The following is a 23100-nucleotide window of genomic DNA, read 5'->3' as shown; positions in this document are numbered from 1 at the left end:
AATAAAGGAATCTTGACATAGAAAGTTTGGAGGGCATGGACATTCGTCCAAAGAGCCTGTTTCCATGCTGTGGAACATTGACCTTGGAGTTATGAAGTTGCACAGCACAGAAATGGGCTGTTTGGCTGTGCTGTCCTTTCCTCCCCTCCCCCCCCTACCCCCACCCCAATCTACACTCATCCCATTTGCCCACACAGGACTATATCCATCTAAAATGTTTTAAAGGTTGAGAACCATAGAATGCTACAGCACAGAAAACAGGTCATTTAGTCCCTCGAGTCTGTGCTGACCATCATCTCCCTAGTCCCACTGATCTGCTCCCACTCCATAAACCCTCCAGGCCTCTCCCATCCACATAGCTACCCAATTTATTCTTAAAACACATGATTGAGCCCGCATTCACCAAATCAGATGGCAGGGAGGAAATTCCATGTGACATTCTGGGTTGCAAATAATCACAAGAATTAGCTCACTTAACTGAATGCAAAACCTACAAGGAGAACTCAACTCTCGACATACTGTATAAGAAGAAATAGTGGGGGGTTTTTTTATTATAAACACAGTGTATAGTTTAGAGGTTTGTAAATAAACTTTATTTTCCCAAAGGCAAACAGTGACTGCAACACTCATTTTATTCACTGAGTGGATAGTTAAGATGGAGCACTGGGGGTACTGAAAAGGGATCTGCTGAAGATAAAGGAATCTCAATAAAATTGGAATGTTGTTAGCTGCCGATTGTCCTGACTGGGCAAACAGCCAGTAGCAGTATAATCTTCCAACCATCTTAGTGTACTAAAAATCCATGGAAACAAGCAAAAAGCATGCAAACCAGCAAAAAGCATGCAAACCAAAGAATAGAAAAACATACTTGCAAAGAAACTTACAATTTACCATCCCAGAAATATTTTCACCCATAAAATATTGCACCAAAACAAAACTGTAAAAGAGGCACATTCCATCAATGCAAGGGGTGAACTTGTCTGCAATTTCAGAAACTTCTTCACCTTTGACGTGGAAAAAAACTAAGGAATAATGTTTTCTTGCACAAGAAATAGGTTATTTTAGCTGCGCAGAAATTAGCCTGACAATTTTTTTTTAGCAATTTAATAAATACTACAAAAAACCTTGCCATCCAATGATAATACTAGAAAGGGTATCAATAATCTACAAGGGTGGAGGGAGTCACGTGATGGAGTAGTGGCCGGAAGGAGAATACCAGACCTCTCCAGAAAAGAAGAAAAAGTGAAGAAAATACAAAGTTCAAGAAACACAAAACATATCAAATAAAAGATAAAGTTATAGAGAAAAGAAAGAAAATGGCACCCAAGAAGGAAAAAGTAAAAACCACGGGGAAAAAAAAGATGCCGGAAGAGAATGGAGAAGGCCTTACCCCGCATGAAGAAACAGGGAGCTCCCGTGGAGAAGAAAGCCCGTTCTCCAAGGTTGGTGATGACCCCACAGAGTCACGATCCCCCAACTGCTGGACTGCAAAAATGGCTCTCTGAGCCAAACAAAAGTGCGCAGTGTGGTTACTAAGAAGGAGAACACCGACGGGAGGGGGGCTCAGCTGAGGAGCGGGCAAACACAACGTGACCAGCTGAGGGATGCCAGACACCAGGGCTCTCAGCTGGAAGAGGAAAGGGAGTGAAAGGAAAGAAGAGCAGCAGCAGGAGACCCAACAGATGAGTAGCCCAGAAGAGGACCAACAGCAAGAAGCCAAGCAAGAAGAAGCCCAGCAAAGTGAGACAAGCAACTCATCATGAAAGTCAGAAGAGACACAGATACAAAGAAGAGAAGACGCAAACACAGGTGCAGACACAGAAGAAGAGGAAGAAGACCAAGATCTGCACAGAGAAATAGAAGGTAAAACAGTTGGGCAGAATATAGATAAAGTTTTTTTTTCAAGAACAAATGAGAGCATTAAAAGAATGGTTGACATTAGGATTTAGTGAAATGAAAAGTACAGCAGAAAAAGTGAGTAGAAATAGGGAAAAGATTAGAAATTGTGGAAGAACGAGAAATGGCTGTAGAAATGGAAGTGAATGACTTAAGAAGAAAATTGGAAGAAAGTGACGAAAAAGTTAAAGAGTCACAAGAGTTGTTAGCTCAGAAAATTGATATGATGGAAAATTATAGTAAGTGAAACAACATAAAAATAGTGGGCCTAAAGAAAGATGAAGAAGGCACAGATATGAAGGAATTTATAAAAGAATGGATCCCAAAGGTCCTGGGAATGACAGAAATACAGGAAGGAATGAAAATAGAAAGGGCACACAGAACACTAGCTCCGAAACCACAGACACATCAAAAACCAAGATACGTTTTAGTAAAATTTTTGAGATATATGACAAGAGAAAATATTCTGGAGCAGGCAAGGAATAAAATTAGAGAAGACAAAAAACCATTGGAATACAGGGTCAAAAAATATTTTTTTTTACCCAGACATAAGTTTTGAACTCCTAAAGAAGAGGAAGGAGTTTAATACAGCAAAATCAATCCTATGGAAAAAAGGTTATAAATTTATGTTAAGACATCCAGCTGTGCTTAAAATATTTATCCCTGGGGAGAAAAACAGACTATTCTCGGATCCGGAGGAAGCACGAGCATTTTCAGAACGCCTGCAGGACAGAAGGAGAGATGAAGAGATATAACAAGAATGAAGAATGGCAATAAAATACATATAAAAATGTAAAAATATAAGTAAGAACTAAAGAAGGGAAAGAGAAGGGAAGAAAGGAAGTAAGGGGGGAAAAAAGAGGGTGAGCTTTGTTATATATGTAAAAAAAAGTTTTTTCTGGGTGGGAGAGAATAACGGTCACGGCAAAATCAGTTGATGCTTGCGAGCGGGTTCGCAATCCAAATGGAGAGGGGAGTTGTGGTTGCCCAACAAGGGATAAGGGGCAACTCAGAGAGGTGGGGGGGGGGGGGGACATTTGGGGCTAAGGGAATATTGGATGTGGGAGTTGTTGAAGTATTTTATGTTTTAAATGTGTTGTCATACATTGAGTTTAAAAAGGGAAAACAGATAAAAACGGGGAAATAAGGGATAGTGGTGGTGAGGAAGCGGAAATGAGGTGTAAACAGGGTATGAGATGGCCATGTTGAATTATAGGACTATAAAAATTAATGGAATACATAACCAAATTAAATGAAAGAGGCTATTAAATTTACTGAAAAAAGTAAAAATAGACATAGCATTTGTGCAGGAAATGCATCAAACTGAAGTTGAACATAATAAATTAAGGAGAGACTGGGTAGGCCACGTAATGGCAGCATCATATAATTCAAAAGCAAGAGGTGTAGCTATATTAATTAAAGTGTACCAATGGGGAGGAGTCACGTGATGGAGTAGTGGCCAGTCAGGGAACTCCAGCCCTCTCCAGAAAAGTAAAATAAAGACAATGAAAAAACGAAGGCACAAACACAAAAACCAAAATAAAGTGAAAATAAAGGTGTGGAGAAAATGGCAGCGAAAAAAGAAAAGTCTAAAGCAACGGGAAGAAGAGAAGAAGAAAGGACGTCGGAAGAAGAAGGTGAAGGGCCTTACCTGTCCGAGCAGGCCCACCGCGGAGAGAGAAGCCCACTCCCTCAGGTCAGTTGAAGTCCCGAACTCAGGACTACACAAATGGCTCATGGAGCCAAGCAAAAGTGCGCAACTGCGCATGCGCGAGGAGTCGCGCATGCGCGATGCGCAAGACAGAAATAACACTGACGGGAGGGAGGACCAGCTGAGGAGTCAATCTCCACAGCTGAGATTGACAGCTACAACACAACAGCAAGAGGAAGACACAGAAAATAACAAGCAAGAAAGAGAGTAAAAAGAAATCAAAGAAACAACAGATGACCAACCCAGAGGAAGAAGACCAGCAGCAAGACACTTCTAATAAAAATAAGACGACCAAAAATACCCAACAAAATAAAACAAACAAACCAACAAGAAAACCAGAAGAGACAGAGGCAAAAGACACAGATCCTGGAATGGACTCAGAAGAAGAGGAGGAAGAACACAGAGAAATGGAAGATGAAGGGAAGGGCAAGACAATGGATATATTTTTTTTAAAGAATATATGGAATCAGTAAAAGAATGGCAGTCACAAGAATTCAGTGAAATAAAAAGAGTAAAAAGTACAGAAGAAAAAATGAATAGATTAGAGATGATCATGTCAGATATAGGAAAAAGAGTGGTCAAGGTGGAAGAACGAGAAACAGCCGTAGAAATGGAAGTAGAGGATATAAAAAAGAGATTAGAAGAATCTGGTAAAAAAGTTAAAGAGACACAAGAGCTGTTAGCTCAGAAGATAGATAAAATTATAGTAGAAGAAACAATATAAAGATAGTGGGCCTTAAGGAAGATGAAGAAGGCAAGAATATGAGAGAATTTATAAAAGAATGGATCCCCAGGGTCCTAGGAAGACCAGAACTACAGGAAGAAATGGAAATAGAAAGGGCACACAGAACATTAGCACCTAAACCACAACCACAACAAAAACCAAGATCCATTCTAGTAAAATTCTTAAGATATACAACAAGAGAAAATATATTGGAGAAAGCAATGAGGAAAATAAGAGAAGACAAAAAACCACTGGAATACAAAGGTCAAAAATTTTTTTTCTATCCAGATATAAGTTTTGAACTCCTGAAGAAGAGGAAGGAGTTTAATGCAGCAAAAACGATCTTATGGAAAAAAGGATACAAATTTATGCTAAAGTATCCAGCGGTACTTAAAATAGTTATTCCAGGGCAGCAAAACAGACTATTCTTGGATCCGGAGGAAACATGAAAATTTGCAGAACAACTACAAAACAGACAGAGAGAGGAAGATGTGTAATGAGAACAAAAATGACCACAAACTATATGTATGTGTGTATCTAGGTATATATAGATATATATGTATGTGTATGTGTGTATGAATATATTAAAAAAATAGAATAGAGGTAAGAACTAAGAAGGGAAAGAGAGGGAAGAAAGGAAGTATGGGGGGAATTAAGAGAGTGACCTTTGTTGCATATGAAAATTAAAATATTTTCTGTGGGGGGGCTGGGTGGGGAAGAGTTACGGTCACTGCGAAATCAGTTGACGCTTGCGAGTGAATTCGCAAATCCAAATGGAGAGGGGAGATGTGTTTGCCCGACAAGGGATAAAGGGCAACTCAGGAACGGGAGGGGATAGTGGGGTTAAAGAAATTTTAGATAGGAGAATAAAGGAAATGTTTTATGTTTTAGAAATGTTGTCTTATAAAGTGTTCAAAAAAAAAAGCAGAAATGGATAAGAAGGAAAGGTGATGATGAGGAAACGGAAAGGAAAGATAAACAAAGTATGAAATGGCTATGTTGAACTATATGACTTTAAATATTAATGGAATACATAACCAAATCAAAAGGAAGAAACTGCTAAATTTACTGAAAAAAGAAAAAATTGATAAAGCATTCGTGCAAGAAACACACTTAACTGAAGTGGAGCACAAGAAATTAAAGAGAGATTGGATAGGACATGTAACAGCAGCGTCATATAATACAAAAGCTAGAGGAGTAGCTATATTAATCAGTAAAAATGTACCAATTAAAATAGAAGAGGAAATAATAGATGCAGCAGGGAGATATGTAATGATAAAATGTCAGATATATTCGGAGTTTTGGAATTTACTCAATGTATATTCACCTAATGAAGAAGATCAAAAATTTATGCAAGATATTTTTTTGAAGATAGCAGACACGCAAGGGAAAATACTAATAGGAGGGGATTTCAACCTTCATTTGGATCAAAACATGGATAAAACTGGGAAAAAAATTAACAAAGAACAAAGTAACCAAATTTATAATTATATCGATGCAAAAAATGCAACTTTTGGATATATGGAGGAAACAACACCCAAAGGAAAAGGAATATTCATATTATTCGGGTAGACATAAAACATACTCAAGAATAGACCTATTCCTGTTATCAACTCGCATGCAAGACAGAGTTAGGAAAACAGAATATAAAGCTAGAATATTATCGGACCACTCACCCCTGATATTGACAATAGAGTTAGAGGACATCCCTCCAAGAATATATAGATGGAGATTAAACTCCATGCTACTTAAAAGGCAGCATTTTAGAGAATTCATTGAACGAAAAATTAAAATGTACTTTGAAATAAATACGGAATCAGCGAAAGGTAAGTTTATACTATGGGACGCAATGAAAGCGTTCATCAGAGGGCAAATAATAAGTTATATAACCAAGATGAAGAAGGACTACAATCAGGAAACAGAGCAGTTGGAAAGGGAAATAGCAAATATAGAAAAAGAATTAGCAATGAAGGAAGATACAACTAAAAGAAGAGAATTGGCAGATAAAAAAATAAAATATGAAACACTACAAACGTACAAGGTGGAGAAGAACATAATGAAGACAAAACAGAAATATTATGAACTAGGAGAAAAAACGCACAAAATTCTAGCGTGGCAGCTTAAGACAGGACAAACTAAGATAATGGTATTGGCATCAAGGAAAAAAGACAAACAAATCACATATAATCCAACGGAGATTAATGAAAACTTCAGAGAATCCTACGAACAATTATATCAAACTGAAAACGAAGGGAAAGAAGACAAAATAGATTAATATTTAACTAAAATTGAACTACCGAAATTACAAACAGAGGAACAAAATAAATTAACAGAACCATTTGAAATAGTAGAAATACAAGAGACAATAAAAAAACTACCGAATAATAAATACCAGGAGAGGATGGATTCACAATAGAATTCTATAAAACATTTAAAGATTTATTAATTCCTCCCCTCCTGAAAGTAATCAACCAGATTGATAAAACACAAAGCTTACCAGATTCATTAAAAACAGCAATAATTACAGTAATACCAAAGACAGGGAACGATCCACTCGCACCAGCGTCATATAGACCAATATCTTTACTTAACACAGATTATAAGATAATAGCTAAATTATTAGCAAACAGATTACCCGACTATGTACCAAAAATAGTAAATCTAGACCAAACTGGATTTATTAAAAAAAGACGAACATCTTACAATATTTGTAAATTTATTAACTTATTTATTTATTAAAGGAAATAAAGCGGTTGCTTTAGACGCAGAGAAGGCCTTTGGCAGAGTAGAATGGAATTATTTATTCAAAGTACTACAAAAATTCAGCTTACCAGAGAAATATATTAATTGGATTAAAGCATTATATAAGGGCCCATTGGCGAAAGTGACAGTAAATGGATATATATCAAAACAATTTAACTTAAGCAGATCAACAAGGCAGGATGCCCACTATCGCCCTTACTGTTCGCGTTAGCCATAGAACCACTAGCAGAACTGATAAGAACAGAAAATAAAATAAAAGGGATAAAAATAAAAGACAAGGAATATAAAATCAGTTTATTTGCAGATGACGTTATAGTATACTTAACAGAACCAGAACTATCAATAAAAGAATTACATAAGAAATTGAAGGAATATGGAGAAGTGTCGGGATACAAGATTAATGAAAATAAAAGTGAAGCAATGCCAATGAATAATGCGCATTTCTCAAAATTTAAGGAAGAATCACCATTCAGATGGCAAACGCAAGCAATGCGATACCTAGGTATACAAATAAATAAAAACCTCGGCCATCTATATAAACTCAATTATTATCCACTAATGAAAAAATTACAGGACGACTTAGAGCATTGGAAAGATTTACCACTAATAGGAAGGATAAACTGTATTAAAATGAACATTTTCCCAAGGATACAATACCTATTTCAGGCATTGCCAATACACTTGACAGAGAAATTCTTCAAGGGGTTAAAGAAAATAATAAGGAAATTCTTATGGAAAGGGGGGAAACCGAGGATAGCACTAGATAAATTAACAGAATGGTATAAACAAGGAGGCTTACAACTGCCAAACTTTAAAAATTATTATAGAGCTGCACAATTAAGATACCTGTCAGATTTTTATCAAACAAGGGAAAAGCCAGATTGGACTAGATTAGAATTAGATAAAATAGGGGAGAAGATACCTGAACATATATTATATAAATGGGATGAAAAATTGGTACAACGTAGGAATTCTCCAGTATTACATCATCTGCTCAATATTTGGAAGAAGATTCATGTAGAAAGGAATAAAACAAATTACCAACCAAAACTAATACTGACGCAAAATCAGCTAATCCCTTTTACAATAGATAACCTTTCCTTTAGAGAATGGGAGAAAAAAGGGATTAAAAGAATAGAACATTGTTTTTCGGGAAATAAATTATTATCCTTTGAACAAATGAAGGATAAATATAACTCACGATACAGTGTTGGCATACTACCAACTGAAATCCTACTTGAAGGACAAATTGGGAAGCAGTCTGAGGTTACCAGAGGGAAACAACTTTGAGTATGTGATTACAGACACAAAGATAATAAAAAAATTTGTAACAAACATGTATATTAAACTACAAGAAAAGGAGAATGAGGAAACAAATGGTAAAACTAAACAAAAATGGGAACAAGATCTAAACAAAGATAAAGAAGGAAACATGGGAGAAGTTATGCTCAGGAACTGAGAAATACAATAAATATAAGGTTACATATGATACAATATAACTGGATACATAGGCTATATATTACACCTCAAAAGTTAAATAAATGGGACCCAACAGTATCTGACAGATGTTTTCGCTGTAAAAAGGAAATGGGAACAACAATTAATGCAATATGGACATGTGAGAAAGTGAAAAAATTTTGGGAAGATCTAAACCAGGTAATAAATAAAATCACAAAAAGCAATATACCAAAAAACCCAGAGATCTTCCTCCTAAGTAACATAAAAAACAAAGAATTTGGACTTGATTTGGATGGTGCACAAAAAAGATTTGTTAAGATAGCCCTAGCTGTAGCAAAAAAATATATTATGTCAGCTTGGAAATTAGAAGACATCTTGAGAATACAACAATGGTATATAGAAATGAATAAATGTATTCCATTAGAAAAAATAACATAATTTAAGAAATAATATTACAATATTTGAACAAATATGGGAGCCAAACATGAAACATAATAGAGAAAACCTACCAGGGACATCTACCACCTAAAATGACAGAAGGAGAAGAGAATGAAAAGAACTGACTCAGTGGAATTTCTTGTTTGTCTATATTGAGTGACAACATTGTTTGACGGGTTTAATGTATCCTATTTTCTGAACTTTAAATGAATGGGAGGGGAGGTAGGAAGGGAGGGGGGGAAAGAAAACGACACTGTACATGTTCAAGAGGGAAAATGTATGTATCTTGATCAATGTGGTTTATAGTGTGAAAAATAAAAATATTTTTAAAAAAGTGTAACAATCAAAATAGAGGAGAAAATAATAGATCCAGCAGAAAGTGTCAGATATATTCAGAATTTTGAAATTTGCTCAATATATATGCACCTAATGAAGAGGATCAAAATTTTATGCAAGTTATTTTTTTGAAGATTGTAGATACGCAAGGGAATATATTGATAGGAGGGGCTTTTAACCTTAATTTGGATCCAATGTTGGATAAAACTTGACAAAAGACTAGAAAAAAGATTAAAGTGGCCAAATTTATGGTTAAATCAATGCAGGATGCACCACCCAAGGGAGAAGGAATACTCATATTATTCAAGTAGGCATAAAACATAATCAAGGATTGATAGGTTTTTGTTGTTGGCCCATATTCAAGGGAGAGTTATGAAAACTGAATATAAAGCTAGATTGCTATCTGATCATTCACCCATTATTAGCAATAGAACTGGAGGATATCCCACCAAGAACATAGAGATGGAGGTTAAACTCCATGCTACTTAAAAGGCAGGAATTTAGAGAGTTTATTGAATGCCAAATTAAAATGTTCTTCGAAATAAATATGGAATCAGTGAAAGACAAATTTATATTATGGGATGCAATGAAAGCCTTCATTAGAGGGCAGATAATAAGTTATAAAACTAAGATGAAAAAGGACTACAATCGGGAAATAGAACAGTCGGAAAGAGAGATAGTAAGTACAGAAAAGGAACTAGCAACAAGGGATGATATAACAAAAAGAGAATTGGCGGACAAAAAATAAAATACGAAATATTACAAACGTACAAGATGGAGAAAAACATAATAAAAATAAAGCAAAAGTATTATGAACTAGGAGAAAAAACACAAAATATTAGCCAGGAAACTTAAAACAGAACAAGCCAAAAGAACTGTATTGGCATCAAGGAAAAAGGACAAACAAATTACATATAATCCAATGGAGATTAATGAGAAATTTGAGGAATTTTATGAACAATTATACCAAACTGAGAACGAGGGGAAAGATGATAAAATAGAAGTTTTTTAGCTAAAATTGAACTGCAGAAATTGCAAGAAGAGGAAAAAACAAACTAATAAAACCATTTGAAATAGAGGAAGTACAGGATACATTAAAAAAGCTGCTGAACAATAAAACGCCTGTTGAGGATGGATTCCCAATAGAATTCTATAAAACATTTAAAAAGTTATTAATTCCTCCTCTCCTGGAAGTAATGAACCAGAGAGAAGAAACACAAAACTTGCCAGATTCATGTAAGACAGCAATAACTACAATAATACCAAAGACAGGGAAGGATCCATTAACACCAGGATCATATAGACCAATTTCTCTACTTAACTCAGACTATAATAGTGAAATTATTAGCAAACAGATTGGCCGATTGTGTACCTAAGATAGTAAAACAAGATCAACTGGATTTATTAAAAGACGAACAGCAGATAATGCCTGTAAATTTATTAATCTAATTCCTGCAGTTCAAGGAAATAAGAAGCCAACAGTGGCTGTTGCTTTAGACGCAGAAAAAACCTTTGACAGGGTAGAATGGAATTATTTATTCAAAGTATTACAGAAGTTCAACCTACCAGAGAAATATATTAATTGGATTAAAGCATTATATAATGGACCATTGGCGAAGGTAACAGTAAATGGATATGTATCGAACCAATTTAAATTAAGTAAGTCAACTAGGCAGGGATGTCCATTATTTCCCTCACTGTTTGCTTTAGCAATAGAACCAATGGCAGAACTGATAAGAACAGAAAATAAAAATAAAAGAGGAGTACAAAATCAGTTTATTTGCAGATAACATCATAGTATACTTAACAGAACCAGAAATATCAACAAAAGAACTACATAAGAAATTGAAGGAATATGGAGAAATATCGGGGTACAAGATCAACACAAATAAAAATGAATTGATGCCAATGAGTAACATGGATTATACAGAATTTAAAAAAGAATCACCATTTAAATGGCAAACACAAGCAACCCGATACCTAGGTATTAGGTTAAATAATAATTTAAGCCACGTACAAATTAAATTATCAGCCACTAATAAAGAAATTGCAGAAAGATTTAGAACATTGGAAAGAATTACCGCTAACGTTGATAGGGAGGGTAAATTGCATTAAAATGAATGTCTTCCGAAGGATACAATAATTATTTCAATCGTTACCAATTTCCTTAAAAGAGAAATTCTTTAATGAACTAAAGAGAATAAGAAGGAAATTTTTATGGAAAGCGGTGAAACCGAGGATAGCATTAGATAAATTAACAGAGAGGTACAACCAAGGTGGTTTGCAGTTACCAAACTTTAAAAATTATTATCGAGCAGCGCATTTAAGGTATTTATCAGATTTTTATCAGACAAGGGAAAAACCAGATTGGACTAAGATAGAGCTAGATAAAATAGGGGAGAAGGTACTGGAACATATACTTTATAAGTGGGTTGAAAAGCTGGTATGATATAAAAGCTCACCAGTATTGCCTCATTTGCTCAATATATGGAAGATTCATTTATAAAGGAAAAAAAATTACCAAATACCAAAATTATTATTGATGCAAAATCAGCTAATCCCTTTTATAATAGATAATCTTTTCTTTAGAGATGGGAGAGAAAAAGAACAGAAAATTGTTTTTTGGGAAATAATTTATTAACATTTGAACAAATGAAGTACAAATATAGAATAACTCATGGTACAATGTTTGCATACCATCAACTGAAAGCCTACTTAAAGGATAAATTGGGAAATAGACTGAGATTACCAGAAGGAAGCAGCTTTGAATATGTGATTACAGACACAATGATAATTTAAAGATTTATAACGAACATGTACATCAAGCTGCAAGAGAAGGAAAATGATAAAATAAGCTACAGACCCAAACAAAAGTGGGAAAAAGATTTAAACATGAAGATAAAAAATGAAACATGGGAAAAGTTATGTTCTGGAACTATGAAGAATATAATAAACACAAGGTTACGCATGATACAGTATAATTGGTTACACAGGTTATATATCACACCCCAATAGTTAAAAAAAAAAATGGGATCCAACATTATCAGATAGATGTTTTTGCTGTAAGGAGGAAATGGGAACAACAGTACATGCAATTTGGGCATGTGAGAAAGTGGAAAAGTTTTGGGAAGATCTAAATCAGGTATTAAATAAAATCACAAAAAACAACATACCAAAAAATCCAGAGATCTTTCTTCTAAGTAATACAAGAAGTAAAGAATTAGGCCTCAAACTGGATGAAGTGCAAAAAAGATTTATTATGATAGCCTTAGCTGTAGCAAAAAAAATGTATAATGTCAACTTGGAAATCAGAAGAGAGCTTGAGAGTACAGCAATGGTACATGGAAAAAATAATATATAATTTAAAAAATAAAGTCACAATATTTGAACAAATTTGGGAACTGTACATGGAACATAACAGAGAGGGCTTGCCTCTGACCTCCGCCCCCTAAAATGATAAGAAGACAAAATGACTTGATCCAGTGTGTAAAAGTAGATGACACAATTTTTCTTGTTTGTTTTTCATTGTGCGATGACATTGTTTAATGCTTTTATTGTATTGTATATGTTGAATATTTATTGGTTTTGGAGGGGGGTGGGAAGGGGGGAAGGAAGGTAGGGGGGGAAAAACAGGGGAGAAAATGCCACTGTGTATATTTAAGAGGGAAATGTTTGTATGTATTTTGGTTGATATGGTTCACAGTGTGAAAAATAAAAAATATTTAAAAAAATAATCTACAAGGGTACAGTAAAACAGGAAGCCTAGAATCACAATAAAAGATCTTCTCAGCAGTGATACTACAAAGGACTAGCTGCTTCTTTGAGATGATTAGTCCACTGCAGTCACCAAGATGATACTTCTGCATGGTCAATAGTTTCTTGAAAGCCAACGAGTTAGTAAATGCAGACAACTTTCAGATGCAAATTATGAATGAAGTGCTAGTGATCCTGAAATTATAAAAGGTTTTAAATTTAAAAAATCTACTTTTCTACACCATTCTCCTTGCACCTCTTTGTTTATCAGTTTTTGATACCTCAGATTACGGTAATTCAGCTACAGAGGTCATGCTTGTTCTTGATACCATTTGGACAATATTCAGTTTTTTCTATTTGGAAGTATTAGCACCCTTTGCTTCTACTTAAACATGTGACACTACCAATGTTTTAACCTTCCAATACACCAGGATGATACAGGCCTCATATCTATCTTTAGGTGCTAAATAAACTGATTATTAGTGGAAATATTAGGGACAATTCAAAGTCTTGTCTTTGGCACAGAGGAAAGCATGATGAAAAAAAGTATGGCTGTAACAGCAACATCCGACATTTATATGCCATCTCTAACGTACTGAAACATCTCCAAGGCATTTAAGGTTAATATTTTCTAATGAAAAAACAAGTCCAAACCAAACAGAGATTTAAGGAAAAGATGATTAAAGAGCAAAGTAGCAGTGGTAGATTTTTAAGAGCCTCAAAGAAGGGCAAGTGAGGCAGAGTGTCCAGATTAAGGGCAAGTAAGCTGAAAGTAAGGTGGAACATTAAAAATTGTTTAAAAAGAGATTAAGTAGTGAAGCCATCTACAAAGTGCATGGTAAAATATTCCCTTCACTGTGGTCAGCAGTTTATATTTATTAACTTTATGAAATGTGTGAAATAATCTTAGCAGGTCAACAATATGTGTCAAGGTTTCATAAGCTATCAGTTGCAAACAGTAACATTTAAGGGGATTGCAACTTCTTTTACCCAACCTTTGCCCTCCAATTTTGCACAAGAGGTTTCACACACTTAATAACAAACAAATTAAAAATGCTGGATTCATCAAGACAGGCACAAAACAATTAAGGCAAAATCAATTTAAAGATATTATTACTGTCATAATAACTTAAGCAATAAGTTTCGCTTACCATATCTGTCATCTCTTAATTTGGACAGATTATAGAACTTCTTTTCCTTACAATTAGGATCCAAGGGCTCCAACAGTTGTTCATAGGGGTTGCTCATTGTAACCTGTGCTCAATGGATAAAAGCGATCACCTGAAATACAAATTCAAACATTAATGCCTTTGCAAAAAATTCCATCAGTTCACAAGCTTGATAAATATTAAGATGCACTGCAACCAAGTTACAAAGATTAGTAAAACTTACTACTACTACTATAAATCTACAACAAACCCAACAATGTTTACGCTACTAGTATTTTTAGACTGGTTTTGTAATTAAAAATGTGGCAGGCAATAAATCATTATGCACCTATTTAAAGGCATTATGTGAGCCCAAAATGCAAAATATTTGGCATTTAAACCCATGTTATATTGAAAATGTAGAAGGAAATAGAGTAAATACTGTAAGTCAAGTTTATTGTCATCTAATCGTACAAGTACAACTCAACGAAACAGTGTTCTCCGGTGGTACAGGAGTGGGAAGGGAAGGTTGAGAATCACTGCTCTAGACCCAATTGTTACTGAAATATTTTGCTTGAGAAAAATTGTCATTGGCCCATTTCCTTTGGAGTTATGAAACTGAGCACATTACGAGTCAATTAGGTACAATTAAAACAGTGATTTTCAAACTTTTTCTTTCCACCCACATACCATCTTAAGCAATCCTTACTACCGTAAATTTCAGCGTACGAGTGTGACACCCAAAAAAAAGGGTCGACTTATACACCAGAAATACTTTTGAGATCTTACATTCAGCTCAAAATCTAATCCGTGATGATCTGGCGTGTTAAGTTGACCCTTGCAAAACCAAAAAATCTGACTGCGACAGATTTTCAATAAGATTTTTATTGAAAACAACATAATTAGCCCTTCAAAAAAATCGCTATCATTGTCTGAAAACAACAACACATATGGAACCTTTGAAAGTCACTCTCACTATCATCGTCTGAAGCAAAGATGGCAGCAAGTACATCCATACTCTCACTGTTTAAGCAGTCATCATACAGGTCCCAGTCTGTATCTGAAGAGCCAATTTCAGCCTCGACGTTAGTGTCCCACAATAAATCACATTCTGTGCCATCAATTGCACAAGAGATACTGTACTTTTTAAATTACTTTAATCAGTCTCTACTTTAGCTTTGTCCCATGCCTTGAGCACAAAGTTATACAGCATATCAAGTCATACATTGCCCCGCCTTTTGTAAACAATTTTTCTGCACTCGACATCCATGTATTCCATTCCTCACGCACATGGTCTTCAAATGGCTTGTATACATCAAGAGGTTGCAATACAGATGTCAAACCACCTGGGATAACTGCCATGTAAGTATTATGTAGTGCTAATCTACTTTCAGTCTTCTCAGTTAAGTGGTTATGAACTCTGTTCTTTGCGTAAGCCACTTTGCCATCTGTTCCACACATTGTCTATTCATAATTTTACACCATTTTCATCCATCCATCCTTTTTCATGAAAATATACAAAAACACCTGCAGGGAATTTCATTTTCAGTTTAATTTTGTATTTGAAGATGACCATGGGTCTTAACTTCATCCTGTTGGCCATAACACCTCTGTAAACCTGGTCCTTTCATGGCCTGTACTTCTGATTTGAACAGTTTTAACACCTTTCCATTCCACTGTTCTATTGCCCTCATGACAAAATTCATGGGTGTTTCATCCACATTTCTAATATTTGCCAAAGCAATCTGGTGTTTCTGCCAGTTCCATATAATAAACTGCTGAAAACTTATAACTTTATGATCAAGATCTTTTAGTGATTTTTCTGCAATTTTTGTTTTTTTGGTGTAATACCAGATTTTTTCCTGTCCGTGAAACGATTGCACCAGCCGACCGTAGCCTCAAAATCATCACTGAGGTCTGGGTGTGACTTGGCCCACTGCAGTGCAAATGTTCTTAGTTTATTTCACGTTGACTATGTAGCAATCTTGCCTCGGATCACATACCTATTCTGGCCAATGAGTGATTCCTTTTCTCAACAAACTGCCTTTTAGGTATTTTTCTTAAAATCTCATCTTTCTTCCTCCAATCTCTTACCAACTTCTCATGCTCAACAAATTTTCTTGCAGCAGCCCAGTTGTTGGTTTTCTTGGCCCTTTCTATCACTTTCAACTTAAAGCTCACTTCATATTTTCATCACGGTCTGCGTTGTGTCAAATGGACACTCCATGATAGCAATCACCTCCAGCCAACGCTCAGTAGATCAATCCGTGCAATCACGAGGGGGTGGGGGGGGGGAAGGAGGGTCGACGAACAAGTTGGTCAATGGGCCAACTCAGGGATTGTAAGCTTTAAGGGTCAACTTATACACAAGTCAATGGGGCAGCTCAGGCAACCAGAAAATGGGGGTCAACTTGTATGCCGGATATACCATAAACCCCTTAAAATGAGGGTGAAGGGGAGGGGGTGGGGGTTCGACTTGTACGCCGGTCGATTTGTACGCCGAAATATATGGTAATCACAGAGCACTTATGGCATAGGAATTGCTTAAAGTGGAATGTGAGTGAGATTGGGGGGGGGGGCAGTTAGAAAACTACTGATCAATACAAATAAATAGATTTTGTTTTGTGCATGAGAGCCTTGGATGGTTAGTGCGAGCAGTTCCTTTAGTCACTCAGCATTCTCTCTGCCCGTGGAAGAAGCTGTTCCTCAGCCTGGTGGTGCTGGCTCTGACACTCATGTATCTCTTCCCCAATGGGAGCAGCTGAAAGATGGTGTGTGCAGGGCAGAAGGGGTCCTCAGAGATTTTGCACACCCTCTTCAGACTACAATCCTGCTATGGGGGGGGATGGAGGCAGACTCCAGTGATCCTCTTTGCCACTCTTTGATCCTCCAATCCATTTCTCTACAGCAACCATACCACATTGTGATGCAGCCACCCAGGATGCTCTCAATAGAGCTTCTAAATAAGGTTGATGTAATGGTGGCTGGTTGCCTTGCCCACTTCAGTCTTCTCAGGAAGTGCAGTCACTGTTACACCTTTCTGACAAGTGAGGAGATGTTCAGTGCCCAGGTTAAGTGAACTCCAAGGAAGTTGGTGCTCTCCACTCTTTCTACTACAGAGTTATTGATGTGTAGTGGAGGGTGGTTGTTCCTGGTCCTCCTGAAGTCCATGATCATCTCCTTCATCTTGTCCATGTTAAAACTCAGATTGTGACTTGCACTATTTTTTGAGCGGCTCGTCATTGTTGCTGATCTGGCCAATTCCTGTTGTGTCATCTGCAAACTTGATAACACTGTTGGAGCTAGATCTGGCAATGCAGTTGTGGGTCAGTAGCATGAATAGGAGTGGGCTGAGCACACAGCCCTGAGGTGCGACAGTGCTCAACGATCTTCTACTGACCCAGACAGACTGTAGGCTTTCCATTAGGAAAGATGGGCTATACTGGCGCAGCGGCCAGCGGGCCAGCTCTAATACATATTTGATATGATCTTGCGGGCCAAATATAATTATATCACGGGCCAAATTTGGCCTGCGAGCCTGAGTTTGACATGTGTGCCCTAACCGATACTCAAGTCCCATTAACACACCATCCTGTGATTAATAACCCACAGTGGTTACCAGTTGCATTATAACTTTGAATATAACATCATATTTTCATTATTGAATGTTGAAATCCTGCTTTCCTTTCCCCTCTTGTAGCTTTGTAAGAATAAGCGTGATAATAAAAGGTAGCATCCCAAATTCTTCTTACAGGCTATTAGAGATGGGCAATAAATAGCAGAAATCTCAAGATCTAGAAAAAAATATAGCAAAAGAAAAACAGCATTTTCCCTATTCTGACATTTTGCGTGTCCTTAATTCCATCATTAGTTACTGACAAGTGCCAAAGTTGTAAACTTTTGAATTCCCTCCCTCCACATATCCATCCATCTTCTATATATCCCCATTTTTCTCTTTTCCTCAAACCTAGTATTTCGTTAAAGTTTGTCATCTGCCCCAATATCTACTTTTACGGCCAGAGCCGATGGACTTAAAGGCTTAATACTGCTGCAGCATTTAATGGTCTTAACTGACTTAGTGTCAAATTTTGTCTGTAATTGCTTTTATGCAGCAGCTATAGACATTTTACCTTGTACAAAAGACCCTATCTAATGCCAGTATGATCTTCACAATGAGATATCAAATTTACCAATTCTCTCTATTATTCTTATAAGACTTCCCTTATGTTTTTGTAGACAACTACCCTTCTATTTGAAGATCATTTTGAAGTAATTCATAATATATGGAACAGATTAGTTCACCATATAATTTACTGTCACAATCCAAACAAATAAAAAATGCAATCCAAAATCATTAGAAAACAAAGAAACTAAAAACCATATTGAAAGATTCAATTATTTCAATTACACTTTCTGCTGATTGGCTCCCAGGGATAAGATTGTTAGCCTATCTGCCACTTGTTGTTGCCCAATACAAAATATCATTGTTGTGACAGGATTGTGAAATGCCAAAGAATGCATGTCTTTCTTATTGTTCTTTTGTTAGAGTGAAATATTTCTACTTCCATGGAAGTCCACAAGCAGAAATTATTTGTTTGTGATTCTTTGATGAGATGATAGCGATGTTAATTTTTTTTAAAAACCCACAGATCCATGAAAATGCACCTGCCCTTATTTTCATATGATCATGGCTAATCTGCACCAGACCTCACTCTCCTTCTGTGCAGTTGCCGATAGCCCTCAGTTCGCCCATCTTTCATCCTCTTTCAGTAGTGAAGGGATGGTGGCTGATGTATCAATTATGTGGACTGCTTTTTGAGCGCTGTTGGAACCACACTCATCTGGGTAACTGGAGAGTATGCCATCATACACTTGCATTGAACTTTGTGGATGATGGAAGACATTGGTGAATAAGGAGGCAAGTCATTCACGATGGAATGCCCAGCCCATGATCTGCTCTTACCTGAACACTGAATTCTGCAAATACAGGTAATCCACAACCATTGTGTCTCCCCGGTCCCTTTCTCTCCCCTTCTGATCTACCCTGGTCTTCTCATGCACGCATTTTTCCCCCAAGACCTTGCACTCTGTTACCCAGCTTCTTTCCCCTCCCTACATCTACTCATCACACATACTCACATTACTGGGTTCCCCTACCCACTTACCCCACTGTTCTATCTGCCCACCATCCCCCTCTTATTTGGTTCCATTGATCACTTTCCATTCTCATCACATTTCATAATTTGCAGCCCTTTATCATCTTCATTAATAATTTCCCATCCTTCGTCACTATTATCTCTTTTGCCTCCATTGTTATATCTCTGCCCCCCTCTCTCCTCCACCTGGCTCCATCTGCCAATCAACCCCTCCTCATCTGGATCTAACCATCGCTTGCCAGGTATTATATCACTCCTCCTCTCTTTATTCTGGTTATCTCCCCTCCACTTTCAATCTAGATGAAGGGTCTTGACCCGAAATTATGACAATTCCCCTCCCTCTACAGCTGCTGCCAGACTCACTGAAGTCCTCAGTTCTTTTAAATCCCTATCCTGTTAGCCAGTCTTCTATCTATGCCATCATGTTTCCCCTGCTACATGAGGTTTTTCCCTCAACTCAAAATAATCAACAAGGCAGTGTTTTATCCATGTTGCGGGCCAATCATCACCCATGTCCTGGTCTTGCTGCAAATTTCTCCTTGAGAAATTGGTGATGGTGAGCCACTACTTTGAATCAGAGCATTCTATATAATGATGAGTTGGGAGCATGCTGATAGGTTGGACACAATCAAATTTTTGTCTTCATAAAGTAGTGCTTTTGTCCACTAAAGTCAAACTGGCCAACAAGTATCAATCCCATTTTTTCCTCACTTACATGCATATCAGCACCTATCACCCCACCAATTCACCTGCCATTTACAGACCCCATTAATCTACCAACCACATGGTTAGGATGTGGCAAAAAACCAAATTCCCAAGAGGAATCCACATGGACAAAGTAGAACATGCAAACTCCACACAGAATGCACCAGAGATCACTAATGATTTTGGGATGCTGGAGCTGTGAGACGGCAGCTCTGCAGCTGCACTACTCCTGACTCTAAATACATTCCAACAGACACAAGCACTAAAGGTATTATCACTATTTACATATTTCCCTCTCTTTTTCCAACCGAGGTGTCAATGCAGACAAATGATCATTTAAAGTTGAACAAACTTGATGTGAAAGAAAAATGAATAGAAGCTACATCAAGTCTGGTTCATTATGAATAAAAATATTGTTGGATTTTTAACTCCAAATATAAACTGGACAAATCTTACAATGAAAAATACTAGAAAGGTTGGTTTTTACTTAGGTAGTAAAATGTTCAGTTTACATAAGCATTGGAATTCAATGTGGTGCAATGCCCATCTTCACTTTGAAACTTTGACCGAGGGAATAAAGGGAAATCACACTTTGTTGTTGCACTTCTGAATTATTAAAAGAACACCCAAGCCAACAATAAATAAACTTTGCAGGTTTATCAATGCAGCTCAGGAACCTTTAAGAATATTTTATTATTTAAAATTTGATTGATTTCAATACCCCAAACCAAAAAAAAAATCACTACATTGCAGTGATGCAATCCCAAACAAAATGATTAATGTATATTGAGAAACTTAGCAAACAGATAAAGAAATTGAATGTGCAAGCCAATATGACTGACACAGAATCAAACCAACATGTAGTAGAAAGCACCCGGCCAGCTTTTCATTGAGGTTTGAAGTTTTTCCTCCAGCCCCCGAACCAAATGGTTGTTTTCATAGAACCCTTAGATTTCCTTCAGTGCTGCTAACTGATTCATAATTTCCCATTTCTTATTTTCAACATCAGTTTTTTTTTAAATTTTTCAGCCCTGCTCGCACTGCACAAAATACACTTTCTCCTTGCATTTTTGCCCATGGAAAGGATCATGTACCTTCAGCCTTTATTACCCAGCATTGAAAAAGTCAGCAAATTTCACAGAATCACAAACATTCAATATACAATAAGGCCCTTTGGATCAACCCTGCATTAATGTGATTCCACAGAATGTCCCTGTCACTTTGGAGTTAGTGCCTCATAATTATACGATTCCATGATGTACTGCCACCCTGCACTGGTGTCATTCAACAGTATTTTTGAGCATCATCAAACTGGTCCCTGTACCAGTCGCAATGCTGTCATTGAACATGAATTACGTCTTCCATTTATTGGAACTTGTACTTTGTTACTATAGAGGTGTCATTTTAAAATGACCTGTAACTTTGCCCTGCATCGTATCAGGCGCAACAACTTTCCACGCATTTCAGTCATTACATGGGACCTTGCACCTCGCCGTCTGCATTGGTGTTAATGGACATAATCCACACCTCCCCCCCCCCCCTCCCCACCCCACTATCGGTCATTAAACAGACTGCAGCTACACCTGCCTCCTGCACCGAAATCATTGCATGTTCTGCTCGCGTTGGAGTCATTTCACAGCACCCTGCCAGCATGACTGTCATGTTAAGGATTCTGCACCTTCCGTCACGACGTTGCCACTGAATGGGATCCCAGCGCCTTCTCCATGTTCTGTTGCCACAGTAGTGCCCTGAAATCTCTCCTGACACTTTTGGAACTATACCTTCCTTCCGCACCAGTGTCATTACACGGAAATTGCACCTTTTCCTTTCATTTCGGTCATTGCACAACTTTCAGCCCCTGCACTCTCGAGCCGCACGGACCACGCACGCGCATTCAAGGCGCAGCAACAACGGGGGCGGGGGGGGCAACAGTAAACGTGATATTCCCACGCTGGTCGTCAGAATCAGCCCTAATATTGGCTCCCATTACCTTGTGCAAAGATTGAATCACTGACTCTTTCTCCCGCAGCTTCAGAGCAGAATTCTCACTCGACCAGTGACCGTCCGTCAGCACACCTCCGCGCATGTGCCCATCGCCCTTACACCAACCCCACATGCCCGGACGTCTGCGCGTGCTTTGGCCATTTTCAACGTCACCGCGTAATCCGGCCGGTGAACGTGCCCGTCCCCGCCAAGCACGTGGAGTGGGACCATGGAGGTGCTAAATGCTTCCGCTTTGTCTTAGAGAGAGAATTGCATTTCTATTTGCCCCTTTCTCATAACTTTTAGGACATCTCAATATGCTTTTTGCTAATGGTATTCTTAATCTGTCTAGGCACCCTTCAACGAAATGGTATTAACCCACACATGTCAAACTCAGGCCCACGGGCCAAATTTGGCCCGTGATATAATTATATTTGGCCCGCAAGATCATATCAAATATGTATTAGAGCTGGCCCGCTGGCCGCCGCGCCAGTATAGCGCATGCACAGCTAATACTACAAATCCCAGAATGCTTTGCAAATGCATTGGCGTCAGCCCGCTAATCGCCCCCACCTCCTCTCTTTACTTTCATTAACATCTGCGACCTGTCGCCTAACTCACCCCTTACGAAAAATGGCCAAACGAAAGACAGAAAACAGGACCTTTCAAGACAGGTGGGAGGCAGACTATATGTTCATCATTTTAAAAGACAAACCTGTTTGTCATTGAAGCAAGTTGTTATTTTTTTGACTTGTTGGCTTGTGAAAAAAAAAACATTTAAAAGGAGCTTAAAGGCTATAGAGAAATATTATTTATTGAATATTTTATTTCTCATTTGTTAATGCTTCTTCTGGAAAGAGTTTATCCAAAACTATTATTAAACATTTATTTTAATAAGAAAAAGTTTAACATTATATATGTTGAAAGAAGAGAAAACATGCAGATGTTGTTGAAAAATTTCAATAAATATTTAGTTTGGCTCACGACTTAGTCCAAGTTTTTAATTTTGGCCCTCTGTGAATTTGAGTT

At 37.3% G+C, this 23100-nt stretch overlaps 1 protein-coding gene across 3 annotated transcripts in view; it reads right to left on the bottom strand.

The window, feature by feature from the left end:
- Positions 1-22204, bottom strand: part of aco1 (aconitase 1, soluble) — a 134103-nt gene extending 111899 nt beyond the window's left edge. For 2 of the 3 annotated variants that reach the window (XR_011353040.1, XM_069922881.1), the window contains exons 1-2: positions 22079-22204; positions 14231-14360 (exon numbers count right to left, since the gene is read on the bottom strand). Coding sequence is in view for 2 of the 3 variants with exons in the window: in XM_069922881.1 (XP_069778982.1) it covers positions 14231-14327 (97 nt within the window). In the remaining variant the exon portion in view is untranslated. Of the gene's footprint in view, positions 1-14230; positions 14361-21766; positions 21956-22078 lie in introns of those variants that run through there. The other variant, XM_069922883.1, reaches the window with a different exon arrangement.
- Between the last annotated feature and the right edge of the window lie 896 nt (positions 22205-23100).

The sequence above is a fragment of the Narcine bancroftii genome, chromosome 1 (assembly GCF_036971445.1).
Source record: "Narcine bancroftii isolate sNarBan1 chromosome 1, sNarBan1.hap1, whole genome shotgun sequence".
Classification (NCBI taxonomy): domain Eukaryota; kingdom Metazoa; phylum Chordata; class Chondrichthyes; order Torpediniformes; family Narcinidae; genus Narcine; species Narcine bancroftii.
Note: the sequence above shows the minus strand (reverse complement) of the source record. Positions and strands in the feature narration are given on the sequence as shown.